The 21,319-nt window shown below is 33.3% G+C and overlaps 2 protein-coding genes across 2 annotated transcripts in view; one reads left to right on the forward strand and one right to left on the reverse strand.

Moving 5' to 3' along the window:
* Positions 1-9,231, reverse strand: part of CstF50 (cleavage stimulation factor subunit 1 Cst50) — a 14,501-nt gene extending 5,270 nt beyond the window's left edge. The window contains exons 1-6 of the mRNA XM_014419062.3: positions 9,041-9,231; positions 6,271-6,467; positions 6,039-6,193; positions 3,609-3,839; positions 3,334-3,494; positions 3,099-3,249 (exon numbers count right to left, since the gene is read on the reverse strand). Of these exons, the coding sequence (XP_014274548.1) occupies positions 3,099-3,249; positions 3,334-3,494; positions 3,609-3,839; positions 6,039-6,193; positions 6,271-6,467; positions 9,041-9,117 (972 nt within the window). The 5' untranslated portion in view covers positions 9,118-9,231. The remainder of the gene's footprint in view (positions 1-3,098; positions 3,250-3,333; positions 3,495-3,608; positions 3,840-6,038; positions 6,194-6,270; positions 6,468-9,040) is intronic.
* Positions 9,232-9,668: 437 nt separating this feature from the next.
* The window catches only part of melt (melted), a 24,240-nt gene continuing 12,589 nt past the window's right edge, over positions 9,669-21,319 (forward strand). The window contains exons 1-10 of the mRNA XM_067052689.1: positions 9,669-9,861; positions 9,935-10,095; positions 13,287-13,431; positions 13,516-13,690; positions 15,327-15,490; positions 17,082-17,291; positions 17,594-17,763; positions 17,842-17,985; positions 18,065-18,240; positions 18,315-18,459. Coding sequence (XP_066908790.1) covers positions 9,814-9,861; positions 9,935-10,095; positions 13,287-13,431; positions 13,516-13,690; positions 15,327-15,490; positions 17,082-17,291; positions 17,594-17,763; positions 17,842-17,985; positions 18,065-18,240; positions 18,315-18,459 — 1,538 coding nt within the window. The 5' untranslated portion in view covers positions 9,669-9,813. The remainder of the gene's footprint in view (positions 9,862-9,934; positions 10,096-13,286; positions 13,432-13,515; positions 13,691-15,326; positions 15,491-17,081; positions 17,292-17,593; positions 17,764-17,841; positions 17,986-18,064; positions 18,241-18,314; positions 18,460-21,319) is intronic.

Raw genomic sequence — 21,319 nt, forward strand, 5'->3', positions numbered from 1 at the left:
GTTCATAATAATCAGCAGACACCTCGCCACGCATTCTTCTACCAACCTCCCTCTAGCGCCTGTGCAAACAGAACCCCAGGCCGTGCTCCACGAATTGGTGTTGGAACAGACTATCACACTTTTATACTTTAGCGCGACAGCCTCCACATCAGCTATATTATCCTCTACGTTAATATTCACATTCGCTTGTCGTGGCGGCATATATGCTGAAACCAGAGCGAAGGCAACTCTGTCCCACCTGACATAACATGCCGCCTGATCTGCTGTGGTGAATTCCTTCAGTTCCATTACGTCGAGGGCAGGGTTAACGACCACAATCGCTGCTCTAGGCCTCCTCTCACCACTGCCTAAACCGACCACCCTCGACGTAGTTCCAAATCCTGTAACCACATTCTTTCGACAATAAGGCTCCTGAATCGCCAAGATGTCAGCACTTCGGGCAAGAGTTCTCAATTCATCTGCGACCACTCGTCTCCGGCCCATATTGACCTGCAGGATATCCAGCCTACGCATACCGGGTCTTCTTCGCCTGCTTGACCATCATCTCTAGGTGTACCGGGCATTCCCTGCTGCCTGCACAATGTCTGAGATCTTTCCCTGCTCTGCCACTCGCCTTGCAATTCCTACAACACGAGGGTTCACCCTTCTTCTTTTCAGGGCACTCCTTAGCTTTGTGCCCAGTCCCTGGGCACCACCTGCACGCCACCTCCTTTATACAGCTTTTATGCTTTAGACCGATATTACTCACAGATCCTAGTACTATTTTGGACTATAAAACTATAATGTTTGATGATCTTATAACATATTTAATATTAGAATACATATTACAAAATAAAAATTATTTTTTTCCCTTGAGAAAAAAATTCCCTGTTTAATAGGCAAACAATTCATTTTTAAAAGATTTAGGAATCAGTCTGGTAAAGTTGTAATTGTTTCCCGCCTTTTTGGAGGAGAGAAAGTAAATAATTACCCTAGTAAATAATTGTCCCATTTTAGGTGTTCAAAGGCATATTCTTATTCTCATAAGGAGTTCAAAAGCAATTGTAAAATGAAATGAAAAATCGACCTCTATTCTGGAGCACTTGGTCCCCTAGGAAGAACAATGTAGAAAATTTGAGCAGCACTTGTCTGGCTATATTATTTGGAAAACAAAATGAAATAAAACAATAATAATTATATAAATAAAATAAGAACATAAAAGCAAAAGGTCTGTTCCAACAACTTCTAACAGTTCTGAACTATAGGGAGCATGCGCAGAACAGGTTTTGGGAGGGAAAAACCCTTACTATTAGTCGGAAATAGTTTTTGGAAAAGATCTAAAAAAAAATACATATTTATACAAATTTGAATGGATATTTATTATTTAGAAGTATATAGAAAATTAAAAATCAAGGAGATGAATATATAATTGATATTAAGGAGGAAGCTTTACGAATGGATAAGGTAAGGAATTCCAATATGAGGAGATATATTGAATAATAACAAATTTTTCAAAGGAAGCATTTCTATGAGAAAGGATGTACAAATCTGTAGGTTGGTATCTTATATCAAACAGGTGAATAAATGAAGGATAAGGAGGTTAATAATATAGAAACGTTTTTGGTTCTTGAAGATTGGAATACGATTGCACCAAGAAGATATGGTCTTTAGATATTGGTTTAGAGCCAATTTTGCTCGAAAAAACAGTGAGAGTTATGAAAACATAAGGGAATACTGAAGATCAATTTTACGCAGTCCATCAATCTTTTCGGTCTCATCTCTTGTTCACCGAATAGTCCACCATACATTAGGCAAGAATTCCCAAATGGGTGCCCCGAGCGAATGCCAGGAATGCTGCAAGCAAATGCCACTTGCTCACAATATTACAAAAAAATAAAAAACCGCTCAATGGATAATTTTGGTGACATTTTATTTTTATTTTTTAGGTTGACAGGGTGCCACAAGGGAAAAAGTTTGGGAAACACTGCACTAAATCTGTAGTCAAAGTGGAGAAGAATGATGTAGGATACTAGAAGCGGACAGCTTCTCCAGGGAAATGAATCACAGAATTTTAGAAGCTGTTTAAGGACAAAGATAATTTTTTGGGTTATTTGGAAAATGTGGCTATTTCATGTTGTGCTACTGATTAAAGGTGATTTCTAGGTTTTGAACTGGATAGGTATGTAGTTGAGGTATAGTAATAGAGAGTAAGGAAGGGTTTTGAACCAACTAGAATGAGTGACCTTGGTTTTTGCTGGATTTGGACTTAACTTATTATCTGAAGCCCAGTGGTAACTATTGTCAATGTCTTTCTGGTCCTTATAGGATTCCTTGGGCATGTCAGAAGGAAATAATGATGTATAAATATGTAAGTTGCTGGCATTTAAATGATATTGCGAGTGAGAGATAATATTAAATACATCACTTATATGGATGGAAAATAGGGTTGGTGAAAGGAACCTAGTAGAACACCTCAAAAGAGAAGCAGTGGTGATGAGAAGGGAGTTAATTGTGAATCAGGTTGATGGTTTGAGAATCGAGAAAAAGGAAGGAATGGAACCAGTTCAAGGCACTATTAGATAGGGAAATAATTTGTAGTTTTGAGAAGAGGGTTCTCTGATTAATGGAATCAAAGGCTTTTGAAAAACCAAAGAGGACAAGAAATGTGATTTTCAGTTGTTAGATAGAGGAATAGAGGTCTTAGGAAAGTTTTAGCAAAGTCGATAGAATAACTAGAAGGGAAACCTGATCGGAAAGGATTAAGAAAATAATCTATCCAGATAGTTTGATAGGTTTGATTGAACACTATACTTTGGATTTTCTCTTCCTTAGATTTGCAAACAGTTGTCACCTAAAGAAGCTTAACAGTCCATCAGTTAAATGTAATATAGTTATAGAACAAGGAAGGATAACATACCAATACTGATAATCAAAAGAAGATATTAAGAAGTTTCCAAATAACAAAATATAACAATGAGAATCTCAATATTAGCAATAGCAATCCAGAATCTCCCCTCCATTCAAATAAATCAACACTCCCAAACTTTGTTCAATTTGAATTTTTTTTTGCTAGAGAAGCAGTGAAAGATTAAAATATCAGAACAGCTAAGATGACTTACTTTTCCATTACGAGTGAATGCAACAGAACAAACTTCAGCACCGTCATGAGCTCTGTAAAAAGTGTTCACACACCTATTACTAACACCATCCCATATTTTAATGCTGCCATCTTTACTCGAAGATGCATAATATTTACCAGTTTGGGTGTACCTAATAAATAAAAAGAAAATGATAATAAATCAAAATCAAATATACAATTAGCTAAATTAAAAATCAAATTTAAACTGAGCATACTTCACAGAAGTAATCGTATCACTATGCTGATGACAAGGAACACTGCATACATAGCACTGTGCAGTATTGAAGTCATAAAGTCGTATTACAGAGTGTAATGTTCCAACTAATAGATAATCTCCAGTGGGATGGAAGGACATACATTTGATTCCATGAGAATCCTGAAAACACAAATGATAAATCATAAAAATTTAGACAATATTCCATTTTCAAAAAAAGGAAATTTATTTTTTAAATACAATACTGAAAAATGACTGTATTAAATGTTTCCTTACTGTTATTGTTTTGTAGGCCTTTTTCACACTTGCTTTTGCAAAATCAAAAATTTTAATGGTTGCATCCTTACTTCCTGATGCAAGAATAGGCTCCCTAGGGTGAAAATCAAGAGCAGTAACTTCCTCCAGATGATCGTAAAGTGTTCGAATCACAGGATGACCCTGACTGTCTGTCGTGCTTTCAAGCGTATCAGAAAGTGATTTTGCCAACATTCGATCAACATCCAAAATCTAAAAATGATAGACAACTTGGCATGGTGAATTCTCATTACAATTTATAAAAAAGTATATACAATAAATATTTACATTCACATTCAAACAAAGGATTGAGAATTTAGAAAATGAATGAAAGTGAATCTAAGAATAAGTAAGTCTAAAAGAAACTAAGCAGATATTATATAACCAGCAATAGATAAGCAATGTTACATAAATAAGGAGCAAATCACTAAAGGAAGTAGTTTAATGTGGGGCAGCTTGGTTGTGGCCTGATATTCATGGAGTAAATCTGAGATCATCTAAGTGGTCGATAACAACCTCCAATAAATGAATATAATAATATTAGGAGTGGATACATTATATATTCATATACATCATATATTGACAGCAACACAGTCACACACTTTACACAACTTTCCTTTGAGGTTCTGTTAGTAACATCTCTAAGGAAAAAATATTACATTAATTCAAACACAGATAATTATTTTAAGCCCTCAAGTTAAATTAAATTCATTTAAATCTTCATTGTTAAGAAAAAAACTTTCAATCATTTTCAAATTAATGATAATTTAATATAATTGATGAATGACTGGAAATATGGATATCACTGAATGGAATGTTGTGCCACTTTCTGCTCAAGTTTAAAAAATGTAAATTAGAAGGGATTAGGTTAGGCGATTAGGGTCAGCATTAAAGGACTGTGCAAAATGATTTTATGATTTGAATTTTAGGAGAAAAAGAGGATATTGGACAAGGTTTATCATAAAATATGAAAATGGAATGAATATTAAGGATTTATTTCATTGAAACAATTATTTTTAAAGTATTAGTGTCCCATATGTTCCTTTTCGTCTTCTAATCTGAAATGAATACACAATACTTAATTTTTAAGATATTATTTATTTTGTTTTGTAAGAACCCTTTTGCTTCATTACTTTCTTCCATCTCTCAGGAAGCCTTATCATGTCTTCTTTCTAAAATTGTTATGTTTTGGACAAGAAATAGTCCTGGAAGTACGCTTTAATTTCGCTGATGGACTTAAAGTGATTATCACGATGAGAATTTTTCAAAGACAGAAAGAAGTAATACAGAGTGAGATATGGAGAATATGTAGGATGCGGTGAAACATCCCCATCAAACAGTAACAGCTTTTCTCTAACCGCTAATGCAATATGTGATCTTGTGTTGTCATGACGAAAAGCAATGCCTCGTTGGTTCATTAATTTTGGTCATTTTTTTAATAAGGCAGCTTACCATTTATCCAGTTGCTGACAGTGTTTCATAGAATTTATTGTTTCATCTTGAGGAAGGAGCTTGTAGAAAATTATACCTTTCCAATCCACCAACTGGATAAAAGAACTTTTTTGGGATGTAGTCCCGTCTTTGCGACAGTTAAAGGCTTATTTCCTTTATACCAGATGCGTTTTCTATGCAATTTTCATACAAAATCCAAGTTTCATCACCAGTGACAAGCCTCTTTAAAAACAGACTCTTTTCATGTCGCTTGAGAAGCAAATTGCATGTAGAGAAGTGATTCATAAGGTTGGTCTCCGTCAATAAATGCAGAACCCAAAGTTAGCAGTGATTAACGTATCTCATCTTGGTTAGGTGATTAGGCACTGTTGTTTTGGGAATCCTAGTGGCTTCACTATCTCCCACAGACTGCATTGCGGACTTTCATCAAACACAGCGTTCCTAAGGTCCCTATCTGTCATTGTTGGGTGGCTGCTGCATTTTCCACCTTCAACATTAAAATTTCCCTCTCTAAATCTTTTAAACCAACTGCAAATGGTTGTAATAGTTAAAGCACCATCCCCATACACGGTACTAATCTCGTAAACAGTATTATTTACACTATCACTTTTTTTGAAACAATGAAGCATAGCATACCATAAATATCGCCTTTCTCTAACCATGTTTAACACTGTGAATGAAACTTGTTAAAGAGGAGGCTGTGGCACAAACAAAACTTACTGTAAAAGAGCAACTGAAACCGATAACATAAACGACTTACAGATAAGCCTGGATGTTTACACAAGCACAGCAGGTGTATAGATAAGGCCAGATAAGGCCATTCAAAGCATCAAGAGAAAGAAACTTTTGGGACACCATAATACATTATTTTTGCTTAAACCAAATAATATTCTATACTATAACTTTTAAATAAAAACAACATTGCCAAGAAAATTAAGTAGTTAATCACAGTTTGTACACCTTAATAGAAGCATCGGCACTGCCAGTAGCAATAAGTTGTCCATCCAAGCTGAAAGCACCAGCACGGCAAGCTCCTTTATGAGATGTAACATAAACAGTTTCATACAGAGCAGGCTCAGGAGCAGTTATTTCAACATCCGTTTCATACTCAAGATCTAAAGTAAAACAAATGATAGAAAATAAATTTCTTATATATCATAAATTTCATTAGTTATAAATTAAGGATACATACCCAGACCAGGGCCAACCAAAATTTCTTGAATCGGATTCAGTCCAGGTGTTGGTTCTTTTTTGTGACGTTCTGGCTCATGCTGAAGACCGATCATGGTAAGATGAAGCAGCCTGTCAGAAGGAGGACATGGGGGATCAGCTTGCACCAATGTCGACAATTGAACAGCCATTTGTTGATGACCATCGTAGAAAAGTTGGCTGAAAAATAAAATGATCAAAATGTTCTGAGACCCATATATCTATTTATTTTGTTTCTTTCAAAATCATCTTTGTACCTTTTTTTTTTTTTGTATGACCTTACTGAAATTTAATGATATTCCACTAATAGGTTTACACTCAGAGATGTCATGTCCCAGCCTAGACAGGCCTTAATAATTAAAAATTCTCAGTGTTTATAAGTATTGATTAAGCACACCAAATCTGTAAATATTAAAATAGAATTTATCCATAGATGGTGCAAGCTACCATGTAATAACTATCAAACCACGTCATTGTTGCCATTTCCTTTTTTTGACATCTGACATAAATTTTTAACAAACAACAATGAAAGTTTCATAAAACATAGTTTTTAATAGCATAAGTCATATCTAATTTTGTGTCTGGAAACTACAATTTTCAGACTGCATTTATTTTACCATTTGAAAAACTGATGCAGAATTGCTTCAAATGTTGTTGAAAATTATGGTGAGGTAAATTTGAGAGCTTTAAAAAATTCAAAAGTGGCAATTTTGACACGAGAAATGAAAAACTACCTATAAAGTTTTAAGACAGCAAATAGCAAGCATTGTTACAAGAGGATGACACAATCCAGCAACACAGATATGACATGAGAAGCAGTCTTCATACCTTTGAAATCAAGCGGGAAGAACCAGAAGATGAGCAAATGGATACCATATTAACTGAATGAAAAACATCAAGGGAAACCACTTGCAAAATACTGGTCACCAGCTACAAAAGAAAGTTATTTCTCTATCAAACTGCAACTGGTGATAAAAATTTTAGATTCCTAAGTGTCAAAGATTATAGGAAGATAACTCCAGGCAAACCACAGAGATGAATTGCAAAGCCGAATTGCAATAGAAAAAAGATAATGGTTTCCTTTTGGTGATATCAGAATGCTACGAATTATTATGAGCTGCTAATACTAAAAAGGATATAATACTTAATACAGCCAATAATAAATGATTGGTTTGAATTCCACTCGATTAAATGATTGACATTCAATTTTTCTTACTAAGGATATTACCTAATTTTCAGCCAAATTCCTCATCGAAATCCTTCAGCTAAAAGTAATACTAAAGTCGATTCCATTACTTCAACTATTGGCTAAAGGTAATACTACAGTTGATTATATTCCTCACCAATGGTGGCTAATGGTAATACTACAATCAAGTTCCTTACCAAAATCCTTCAGGTAAGGATATTAATCCAGCTGACTCCCTTCACAGAACTTTGGCCTAGGATAATAAGCCAGTCTCTTGTTATAGGTCGAAAGCCCAAAAGGAGAAAAAAGGCAGTTATTTCACGCCAATTTTTTAATACTTTAATTAAAACTAATTTTTTGTTTTGTTTTGTAGAGAATCAAGTTACCTTTCAAATGAATGGTTATAATATTCTAAAATTACTTTTCAAGTAATCAAAAAATTTATTTTGATTTTTAGTTCCTAAGAATAATTTCTTATGAATTTCCTGACTGGATTTTATGGTAGCGATTTCTTTTTGTCTTGGACCTAGGATGTGGTTACTTTGTGACAATCCTACCAGCTTCAGGATCATCTGAAGGATCCCAGTTGGGAAAGTAACTCTATTCTACTGGATTATCTTTGGAATATATCCAATCCAACCATAACCAATGTCGTATTTAAGACAGCGATCGACAGACAGTCAGTAAATGGTACTTATTCTTTTATTTTCGTTTTTTTCTATTTTATTATATCATGTAAATATATGTAATTTATGTATGTCCGATCACGGATTGATTAGTATGCTGAGTGATGTAGCAACCTGATGTATTTGGGGAGCATAGATGAATAAAGCATTTCTCTCTCTATAAGATAAATATAGAATCAGTTTCCTTAGAAACCTAGACAAAATATAAATGGATTAAAAGTATAAATCTTCGCTGGTACTTAGTTCAGGTGATTTTAGTTTTGTATTGAAGACCATTTTTTCATCTTTCAAATGAGCGAATAAAATACTCAAGATGTATAGTTTTGGAGTTATTTGAGAAATCAATTTTTTTTTTTTTTATCATCATAAATCATTTTTAAAAAACCATTCTAGGTCTGTTTTTTTTTTTTTTAATCTGGCCTTAATGCACATTTAAAACATAAGAGTATGCTATACATGTTCACAATGCCTCTGAATTACCATTAATAATTTTAACTTAGTAGGCTATGTTTTTTTTGAGATGTAGTGGTCAATAACTCAGCGAGTGAGATGTCACAGAGATTGTATTAAATAGACAGGTACTAGATTGATAATTTGGTTCATTTTCTAGAAATAAATTTACTTATAGTTACAATTTCTGTATTTTTTAAACAATTCAGCTTTTTACAATCTTGATGCCCCCCACCACTATCTAAACTCACTGAAGTGTACACAAACACATGTAAAATAAAATAAGATGGTTAATGAGATTTAATATGAAGGCTAAAGAGCAATAACTGGAAAGTTTACAGATAAATTATAAATATAAACAACAAATATCTTCATAAGCAATTCGAAAATGCCATTCAAATATAAAGTTGTGTAACAAACAGTTTGTTTACCTTATCATAAGCCTGTACAGTTGCTCTCTTTTCTTGACAATATTCTTGTCCTCCGGTTCTTTCTCCGTATCCTTCATAATAATATCTTCTGATAATTCCGGTATTTTGGAAGGATAAAAGGGAACACGTGAAGAAGAAATACGGTATGTCACCGAAGTAAACAAAGCAGACCCGCCTAGAGGTTTGGCTAAGGTTACATTTTCAGGTGATAGCAGCAGCTGTTAAAAGCTATCCTGAAGCTTGCATATGTCACGAGTGTTTTTCAACTTCTAACGTTTTCAGAGTGTCTTCAATTTGAATTGGAATCGAAAATGAACCCCTATCTACATTATAAATGAACTTTTGCAAACCTTCGTACCGATGATCAGTCATATTTGACAGATACTAGCTGAAGTAAAAGTAGAAAGTCCTCAACGCTCCAACAGGCACGTACAGCGAACTAACAGTACCGAGCTGTTTTATGGCAATTCCTGTGGGCCATTGCCTTTCCTCCTGTTGGTCTCCTAATTTTATACATTTCTTAATTCCCTAGTGTAGTGTCGGTTTTTGGACTCAATTTCAAAAAGAGAAAGTTTGTTTACATTGACCTATTCATTAATAGGTTTATTAAAAAAACATATACATCATCATAGTGAAACTTGATTTATCCATATTCAGTTAAATAATGAGGATTCCTAGCAAATACTTACTTATATTAACTGTATTTAATAATGATACTATAATTTCATTCATGAAACATAAGCTGTCACAGTTCTAAAAACCTTGTATCAAACATGCATGAATTATTTACTCAAGTGTTAAACAAAAAGGATCTGTCTAAGGTATGAAATAACAGTTGTTAGCTTTATCTTATGATTCCTTTGTTGTTACAATCATATCGGATGTAAATTTCAGGCTGGGGACCTGTTTTCTGTGGCTGATCAGGCAATAGTAAGCGACCTAACTGAAGTTGTTAATAAAATTGCCGAGATAACTAGTCTTCCTGACTACATAAACAATGACAACGATCAGAGTGTTGTCGAAATTTGTATCACAAGAGTAACATCATGTATCAGGTAAACTGATGAATGAGATTTAATTTTTTAACCAAAAAGCGATTGATATACAATTAAATATCTGTCTCAAGAATATCATCATTTTATTATTTCTGATATTTTGTTATGATAAGTATTTTTTGTCAAGTAGATGGCTTGGAGTACTGTACAAAGTTCAAGTTAAAGATAGGCTTTGTCTTGGTTTTTTTCTGTTAAGGAAAACAATTTTTTTTTCAAAAAACAATAGACAATACTAATTTATATAGCTATGGTAAATAATTAAATTTTTACTTGTTACGCAACTTTAGCTCTGAACTAATATTCATCTTATCATCTGATAACTGATTTTTTATTAATTTCATGAAATTAGTTTTGACAATTGCAATTTGTAATATTTTTGTCTTAATTTTCTTGCTAAATTATGACTAGACACCTGTTGCATTCTGAATATATTTTAATGTTTTGCCAAACTTTATTTTATAAGGAAATGAGGGTTTATATTATTTTCAAAATTAATAAAGCTTACTCTTATGCATTTTATTAATTATTTAAAAATTCTATCAATGTATTTTGACCTGTTTTATTTGTACCCAATATATCCAGTCTGAGAGGAATTCGAATTGAGAAAGTGGTTTTTTTTCTTGTGAAAATTTAGTACATTAGTTTTTAATATTAAATAGTGCTTTGGTATATATTTATAAAATGATGTCAAAATATTAATACAATCATTATTTACATTATTTTATTTTTATTAAAAATAAAAATTTAAAAAATAGTGAATTAGGGAGAAATAAGTAAATTTAATAATTGAATCATATACTGGAATAATGTATGTTACAATCTTCAAATGGTCCAAGAAAGGGCAATTTTGAATTAATGATATCATTTCTTTCATTTAAAACTTCACAACAATATTCTTTTAATATTGTTTATAAATTATTAAAGTACGTAATGAAATTAAATACAATAAAAACAATGTAATAAAAAAATTGTAACACATGTTATTCCATTTCAGATAATTAATTGTGTGCAAAGTTATTTATAAGAAAATATTAGATATACATTCAGAACAATTAACATATTAAAAAAAAAAAATTTAATTTCTAAGGAGCTAAAATTGAGTGACTCGAATGTGACTATCCCAATTTTTTTAATTGTTAAAATAAAAATAAAAACTTTGTAACAGATCTTTCTATCGACTAGATATATTGCTTTGATAAGCAATCGACTAGGAAAATTACAAATCATCTCCTTCTTGTTGAAATGATGGCATTATAGAATGCAGTGTTGTCTTGAACCAGCATTAAGCTATTATCTCAACCAATGGAAAAATCTCTTCAACTTATCCAGTAACATAGCCATCAATATAAAAAAAAAAAAATTGTAAGGCCGACACTAAAAGAATCATTTCCTGTAATGAGGGTTGGCAGAACATGGGACTAAGATTGAAAAGAAGGTACTCCTAGTAAACACAGGATATGTGGCAACCCTACTCCAGATTGATGGCTTAATTGATTGATGGTTTTAATCACATTTATTTAGTTGACTTTGTTCCAGTAAAAATAAACAATAGCTGCCCAAACATAATTAAATACAATGATAATACAAATAGTAATGACCTATTATCACCCTCTAAAATTTAAAATTTATTTAAACAGCTCTAAAAAGTCTATTAAAACTTTATATTTTCATACTTCTCCCCCTCCACCTCCTATTTTACTTGTAAAAATACAAAAATAATACATTTTTACTCAATTATTTCAAATTTATTAAAAATTTGTTTAGTGAATGCACTTCAGGTTGATGAGCCTCGACCGGTATGAAATTGTTATAAGAACTATAATGGATACATACCCATAACACTTAAAATTATTTAGTCGAGATGTAGCGATTAGAAAATATTGTTCATTTATAGATTATTCCATAAATATATTCCAATAAAAAAATATACCTTTACCACTAATATCTATAAGTCAATTCACAAAATAAGTCCCTTTGTTGTTCTGGAATGATTATATGCTAGCTATGAGCTATATAGGCCGGAAGATTTTTTTTTTTTTATTTTAGCTTTCTGCTAGTTTTAATGAAGAAATCAGTTTCAATGACTAACATATTGGTTATTTTGTAATAAAATAGGAAGGAGATGATCAGGGCTACAGTCAAGAAGAAAAAAAGTTTTAAAGTATTTTTTTTTTTTATCTCCTTCAAATTCATGTGATTGACTTAACACATGAAAGTTCTTTATACCAGATTATAAATCCATTGATAAAACTAGAAGTGCTCATCCGTTAGTTTCTTTCTAATACGACTCTTTTACATTTCATAGTAGGAAACACCAGTTCACTTGTATGGAACAAGCACAGCAATAAATTTCTGGGTATGAGAAATCAGAGTTGGGGATTGGATTCCAATAAAAATTGTGTGTGTGTGTATATATATATTTTTTTTTTTTTTGTATTCCATCACGTTTTGTTTTTGTACAGTTTTTACTTAAAATATCTTTTATCTTGTGGCTAAGGCCTGGATTTTTATGCTATTGCATATTATATTTGTATGTATTTTTTTAATCACTGATCGAATATCATTAGTAACCAATCAGGTTACTTAAATGCAATTAGCCAAATTTCATTCCTCATATTTGACGATTGATACGGATCATTCCAATGAAGAAAAAAATCATTAGAAATCAAAATTAATGCAAAATTCCAGATTACAATCGTAGAAACAATAAAAATATAATGCTACCTCCAATAACGGACTTCTTGGAAATATTCAGATTGACTTCCGGTTTACCATATTCCCTTTTAATCAACACACTAAGTTCCATTCTGCCTGTTGCTTACTTTATTTACAATTCATTATTATTTAAATGGCAAAAGTAAGTGGATTGTTTTCTTCCACGTCAATAAAATCTTTAAGATAAGATCCAGAACACAGAAAAAGTATTTAAAATGGAGAGTAGTATGATGTTAAGCTTTTTGTGGATACATTAGTTGTTTATTTGAATATTTAAGCTGCCTTGCATATTTTGAGATTTTTTATTGCATATTTTTTTTACTATATACTTTACAGTTTTGTATTACATTTTATATGGCATATCCTGAGGATTGTTACTGCATATAAATCCAGACTCAGCTTATTATTTGATATCGCTGACTTTTTTTTATATGTATCATCTGTAATAAATTTTGTGTTTTTAACTTTATTTTCAGAGAAACTGGCTCTATAGAACAACATGCAGAAGCCCTTGTGGCCTTACTTGAGTCTTGTTTGAATCATAATTTAAAGCCATCTGCTAAAGATGAAGACCCTCCCCATGCTAAAATATCTTCCGACATAATTTCATGTATTTTTTTAGTAAGTATTGTTTTAGAAAAAAAAGATGGATTATTGTAACTGATCTGTTTTTTCATTAAACTACATCATTCTTTATTTTCTCAGAATTATAGCAAAAAAGATGTGATGAAAAGGGCTTTGCCTGTTGCCGTGAAGTTCTTACATAAAGGTAACAAAGAACTTTCCCGTAACATGGCTTCATATCTAAGTTTGGCTGCCATAGACAATGCTGATCTACTTCTAAAACATATTCAGTTAATAATTGATTCCATCATATCTGGTAATCTACATTTTTTATATATTATTTAAGTTTAAAAATAGTAATCTTAATTCCAAAACCTCTTAACTACATGTTCTTACTTTCCTTACCATCTTAGTATTAATCTCATATTATCTGTATAATCTAAAAAGCCTGAACAAAGCTTTCAGGGATTTCAGTATTCTTCTCTCTGTCAAGAATACTGAAATCCCAAAAAAGCAGAAACCTAAGTGTGTACAGTGCTATGATAAAGCCTACTCTCTTATACGGCTGCGAGACCTGGGCTCTAGCAGGTACCCTATAAAGCAGAATCGAGAAATTTTAATGCAAAGTCCTCTAAACAATTACAGGAGCAATCTGGATTCAGAGCCTTAATATATGGAAGAGAAAAACTAACAATGAACCGCTTACAGAAATTGGTCAATCAATATCTCATGATATGAAGGCAAGCAGGGTAAGATGGGCGGGAAGCTTCTACTTTACTACATATGGCTCGAAGCAATCCATCAGGACACATCTACTCAGCTATGAATGCCAGTATAGTAGGCAAGAGACTATGTGGGAGGCATAACACCAGGTGGATAAACAGAATCAACAAATATGGGAAAGAGTTGCATGCAGAAAACTGGAAAGCAGTAGTCCAAGATAGGCAAGTGTGGAGAAGGATGGTTTGGGCGGTCAAAGATCTGTAGAGCCAACTGAAAAAAAAAGTTGTGTAATATATCACTCACTATATCTGTATTACGATTACTTCTTAAACGAATGGATCGATTTTATTGTTTATTTTTTTTTGTTTTATATAGTTCCAACTTCTGATGTTTATGTACTCTATTGGGTGTCATATGTGCCATTTCTGCTGCCCATAGCCAAAATATCTGTTTTTTCTAGAATCGATCTAATGATTTTGAGAAGCTTCATTAAAATCTTCTACTTAAAGCCCTTTAACTTCTCATAATTAGTATAAATACCTGAGAAAAATATGGATAAAAGTTATGAACTAAAGAAAACTTGATTTGTGTATAAATCAATAAGTACACATTTTACTGTAAACTATGTAAATGTTTATTTGAAGGGTAATAAAATCCTTTAAAAACAGAACATTGAAATCAGATCAGTATTTGCAAAGATTTGTACTCATGGTTGAACTTTCTTTACCATCTAGGCAAAGACAGAATTCTAATTTTGGTTTAAGTGTTTATTTGTGGTTTTAAATTAATTAAATTGTTCACAAGATAAACTAAAAAAAAATAAATAAATAAAAACTTTTTTTTTATAGGTAACTAATTAATAGTTTTTGTGCTATTTTGTACCTTTCTTCACTGCCATCTGGAAACTCTTCCTACAATTAAAAAACTTTATTGTCAGTCTAATATTAGCCAGTAATCATTTTATTGGTCATAAAAAACAAAGTGGTAATGAAAGTCGCCAAGTGGACGCACCAGATTTTTAAAAAAAAAAGTTTTGTGTTAATCTTTAAATTTGATGCATTAACAATCTTTTGGATCTTACAACTACCAGCAGATAATAGATTCTTCTAAATCAAAGATTCACTCCAAACTTTATTTTTAAAAGTTGGGAGGTTTTGAAATCAGTGTCATGATATATTATTTAGTAAAAGGTGTTAATTATTTATTTCATATTTTCTTTTTCTTTCCAGGAAACTACCCTCTATGCAGGGTTCTTCCACAAATCTATGAAGTCAGTAAGGAGCCTATTCACGATCATGTGATGGCTTTGGTTTCGTTGCTTCCATTGTGTGAACATGCTGAAAGACTTGCGCTGTTGCAATTGTTCAGTCTTATAGCCGGGAATAAACCTTTGGTAAACTTTTTTAATTTTTCAGAATTTAATTTATCTTTGACTTTGCTATAGTGGGGAGGATGTAATCTGACAATAACCAAATTATTGTTATACACTCCTCTTCCTGTTTTGCCACATTTCCACCAGTGTACATAAAAAACGAACCGATTCTGCAAACTAATTCAGTAAAATATCTAGAGCTCACTTTTGATAGAACGATGACATGGGGTCTTCATGTGAAGCAAATGCGACTTACGTTAAATAAGCACCTAAAGCTCCTTTACTCTTTATTTCACTGACGATTCACCCTAAAATTGAGACAGCGACTACACACATACACCAACTTCCTGAAACCTATTTGGACATATGCTTCACAAATCTACGAGACAAAGAAAAACTCACATAAACAAACTACAAACATTTCAATCAAAAAAATTACATTAGAGTACACAATATTCATGGTACTTCAGTTACAGAACACTGCACATAGATTACACATACCTAATCTACAAGATCACACTAAATCGTCATACAAGACATTTCATGACAAATTTCACCACCACACTAATAAACTAGTACAAGATATGGCTACCACATCCATTCCTGACAACACATACCAAAGACTAAAAAGGAGCTGGATGAGGGATCTCCTTATAGTACAAGAGCCAAAGAGGAAAAGAAAGGCAGTTATTTCATCCCAATTTTTGAATTCATTAATGTAAACTACGTACATTTGGGAGTCAAAATTGATGAGTCTGCCACTCCAGTTCAGGGGAGATTAAAAATGGCGGCCATTCCAAAAAGTAACAAAAACTAAAAAAATCCAGTTATTTCATAGCTCTTGGTTTTTGATTCATATGAAACTATGGTTAGTACTGACACAAAAGAAACCTGTCTGCCAAGCTAGTGCTGTGCCACGCATTGTGCAGACATATTCCAAAATTCAACTTTATGAACTCAAGAAAGTTGAATTTTCGAACGCGTCTGCAAAACGCGAGGCACAGCACTACCTTGGCAGACAGTTTCTTTTGTGTCAGTACTAACCATAGTTTCATATGAACAAAAAACTAAGAGCTATGAAATAACTGCATTTTTTTTAGTTTTTGTTACTTTTTAGACCAGCCGCCATTTTTAAACTCCCTTGAACTGGATTGGCAGACTCATAAATTTTGGCTCCTTACTATAAGTAGTTTACATTAATGAATTTGAAAATTGGGATGAGATAACTGATTTTTTTTTCTACGTGCTCTTGTACTATTATCTAACTAATGAAATCTATTAAAGTCAGGAGGAGGTAACAATGGTTACCAGTCTCTGTCATGCCACTCGTGCCATTTGATTTTGTAATTTTGCAAGATATCACATTGCTAGTTAGTCTTCATTCTGAAGGCTGGGGGTTGTATCAATAAGTAAAATTAAAAAGGAAAAAAAAAACACCTCAAAATTCGAGATTTTATGTTTCAAGATATATTCTGCCCACAGAATTGTATGAAGAAACGATGGCTTCTTGTTAGAGAAAACAATAGTTTATTTTTTAGACAATATTATCTCTCTAATATAAACACTTACGTCTCAATTAGATACCAGTTTTTATTCTCTCAATGTCTTTCAGTTACTGGAACCCAGTCTTCCACAGCTGTGTGAATACTTGACAATTGGTGCAACAGCCAATCCCACACTTGAAGTTCTCTTAAGGCTTGCTGAAAAAAGTCCTCACTTACTTGCAGATTGTGTTGGAAGAGTGAAACAAGCAGCTGAAACACATCCTAGTACACTTTGTTTGGCTGCCCAAGTGATTGCTGCCGTCGGGAAACTTAATAAGGTATGCCATTTTGTTAACTTTTTTACCCAGATCTTATATATTACTTTATCCTTCTCTCCTTTTACCTTGTATAATTTTATTATCAAACACTTTAATACTGAGGATTCCAAAAATTTCCGCATACTTTCAAAACAATAAAATTTAACCTTAGTATAATATATTGTGGTGCTTAACTTTGTTCTCCTTTCTTTATTTGAAGCTTGAAATATTTTCTAATTATAGTATGATTGAAATTGCAAGGTTCGAGTTTATGAGTGTGCACTTTATTTCTATAATTAAGAAAAATTTATTTTTGATTTTAGGACCGTGCACAGGAAGCTCTGAATTTTGTGTTAGAGCACTTGGGAAAAGCTGAGAGGGGCAGCCAAGGCACTCTGTTGAGGGAAGCAACCGCCCTTTGTTCCAGTTATCCAGTTTTGTTCACAGAAAAAATGTTGGCCGAAGTTAGGAAAAATAAGAATAACAATTCAAAGTAACTTATAGTTCCTTAGAAATTAATTTGTATTTACATTTTTATATTGTTACCATTTTTTTTTTTTTTTTTGTTAAGTTCTCAAGTAAATCAGACTGGCGGTGTGACGATTGTCAAAGTCGGTGGCCAAGTGACAAACAATAATACTCACAACAATAACAATAATCCAAGTGTTAACAACAATAATCTCTTTCAACAAAAATCAGCTGCTACAAATAACAGGTGTATTGTGTTGATTTCTTAGTTTTTTATAGTGCCTATTTAATTTTCATAATTTTTAACTTGTAAAAATTTTCTTCAGGCACTTTGATTCTAGACAGCAAGATACTAGTTTGAATCGTAGTGAAGGCAATCGAGTTTTGATAACACCTAGAGCGAGGTTGGGTGGCGAAAGCAGAAGTACATCCAGGCTCCACTCTTCAGCTGCTCATAGGAGTATGACACGGCTGAATATGGGAGCCCTTCTTCCTCCTGCCTGTTGGTCTATTGATTTAATTTTATCTCTTAGATTTTAATTTGTGTTTTTATATCACGTTTCAATTAATTTATAGCTAGTGGAAGCGGGAGTGGTCTTCATAAAAGTATGACAAGACTTTCATCAACTAATAACAGCGTTACTACCATTACTAGCCAACCCCGGGGAAAAGTAACTTGTGGAGGTGTTACAGTTACCACTACGAACAATAGTCCTACCACGTAAGTAATATTTTCTCTTTTACTTTCCTTACCGCCTAAGTAAGGAAGGTCTTGTATTGTGATCAGGTAAGATTTTTGGTATTCAGTTCTCGAAAGATCTTTACCTTTTAGAGCTCCCTGTGCTGGTTCACTCTGTATAAACATTTTAGGAATCCTTTGATTACTAAGTCCTACAACTACACACCCATATTTGCCGCAATGCTATAACCTGAATTATATTTACCTGGTAATAATATATGTTATACACTATTCAACGTAGTGTAGCCTCTAAATTCTCCCGTTATTCATCCTTTGTCCAAATATTTTACTTAAAACTTTATTTTCAAAAACCTTTATCCACTTTCACATCCACATCTCAACTACAATCCAAACGATATAAACTCTATTATATCATCCTTCCTGTTGGATCTCCAAAATATTATAAAACCGCTTATCACCCTTCTCGCTACAATCCTTACCGAAATTCTCTTTAATCTCCCATAATGAGTGAAAAGCCCCTAGCTATCCTTTTGGGGAACGCTAATGGACTACATAACCACTGCGATAAACTCGATATATTTCTCCACAACAAAGACATAGACATTGTACTGTTGACAGAAACTCACTTTACTCAACGGTCACATTTCTACATATGTGACTACATTACTTATCGATCAGACCACCCAGACAACACTTCACATGCCGGATCTTGCATCCTTATCCCATTCCTTCATTTCTTCCATTCCAACTGACGCTATCCAATCAACCTCTGTAATCATTTCAACTCCTTTCCATTTAACATTATCAGTTGTATACTGCCTCCGTGGTAATTTCCTTTCCTACAACCTTCTTGATTTTTTATTCCAATCCTTCAGGTTGCACTTCATTGCTGGAGGAGGCTATAATGGCAAACATCAATGATGGGAATGTCATACATCGAATACTCATGGTATTATCCTTTCCCATGTCACTACATCCAATTTTTATTATATTCTCTCGCCCATGAGTCCTACTTATTGGCTTACATCCCTCAACAAACGTCCTGATATCCTAGATATATTTATCACCACCCAAATTTCCTGCTCCCGGACCATTATCGAATCTATAGATGACCTTTCCTCAGACCACAATCCAGTTATCCTTTTCTTAGAGTCGAACTTCGTTCCTAAGCCCTCTCCTCCTTCATTGATTAAAGGACGAGTTGACTGGGACAAATTTCTTGATGATTTGGAAAACAAAATGGATTTAAAAATTCCACTTAAGACTAAACATTAGATTGACAAAGCCATAGAAAACTTTACAGAATCTATAAGATTTTGCATGATAATCAGTAAAATTAATAATGCCATACATACTAACTTATTAAAGGAAAAATGGAGAGCAAGAGCGAAGTGGCACATGACTAGATACCGAACAGCTAAAACATATTATACTAAACTAACAAACTTAAAACAGAACTTAAAAAATTCAAAATGCAAAATTTAACTAACTTAACTGAAAACCTCATGACTACTGACAAATCTTTATGGACGACTACTAAGAAGCTTCTCAACTTCAAGAATTTTAATCACCCACTTCTAATTGAATTTCAAACATGGACAAAATCAGATGAAGAAAAATCTCAAATATTTGGTCAGCACCTTTCTAAAACCTTCGTCCCACACCCTGATATCCTTAATCCAACCCACCTCGAATACATTGAAGAAGAATTAAATACCCCACTCCAAATGACCCTGCCACCTAAAGTATTTCATCCTACAGAGATATCCAACATAATCCAGAAGTTACCTTCCCGCAAAGTTCCTGGTTATGACCTAATTACACCCCATATTTTGAAACATCTTCCTCGAAAATTTGTTCTATTCCTCACCTACATCTACAATGCTGTACTTAGATCCACATATTTTCCTGATCCATGAAAATTATCCATAATCAAAATGATTCCCTAACCTCAAAAGCCACCAAAACACCAATCCTCCTACCGTCCTATCTCTCTGTTACCTATCATGGGCAAAATCCTTGAGAAACTCATCTTGAAAACGCCTGTACCCCATCCTAGACTTCAACCACATAATCCCAGATCACCAGTTTGGATTCCGAATATCCCACTCCACTATCCAGCAATGTCATCATGTGGTTGATGTCTTGTCTTCATTTGAGCACAGAATGTACTGCTTGGGAGTCTTTCTTGATGTATAACAGGCTCTTGATCGAGTCTGGCACCCAGAACTGCTATACAAGATCCATAAATTCCTACCCCCTACGTATTTTCATTATCCATTTTTGGATTATTTTAGTATTATTATTTTAAGTAAATGACAGATTATTTTAAGTAAATCACAACAGCGCTTATTCATCTCTATTTCCTCAGTCTGCTGGTGTACCTCAGACTAGTATCCTTGGTTCTATCCTTTTTACAGCCCGTATCCCAACCCATCCTATTACAATTCTCACCACATATGCCGATGACACATGTCTATTGTCAGTGAATAATGATCTTTCCATTGTATCTCAAACCCTCCTATCCCACATCACCACCCATGAAGAATGGTGCCAAAACTGAAGGATTAAAATAAATTCCAATAAATCCCACTAAATCAGATTTACCCTTCATCGTAAACCCATGACTTTTCCTCCACAGTATCCTTTAATAATACCCCACTTATTCCTGTTGAACAGATCCATTACTTAGGACTACATCCTAGACAAACGACTGACATAGGATTCTCATACCAACTGAAAAGACAGGAAACTGCTCGTTGATTCCGACTACTACAACATTTACTAGGCAAACGGTTTAAACTTCCAATCCATTACAAAAGACTGATCTACATGACTATTATAAGGCCTATCTGGACATACGGAGTTGAGCTTTGGGGCT

The sequence above is a fragment of the Halyomorpha halys genome, unplaced genomic scaffold, assembly GCF_000696795.3.
Source record: "Halyomorpha halys isolate HHAL.00 unplaced genomic scaffold, Hhal_1.1 Scaffold14.1, whole genome shotgun sequence".
Lineage (NCBI taxonomy): Eukaryota > Metazoa > Arthropoda > Insecta > Hemiptera > Pentatomidae > Halyomorpha > Halyomorpha halys.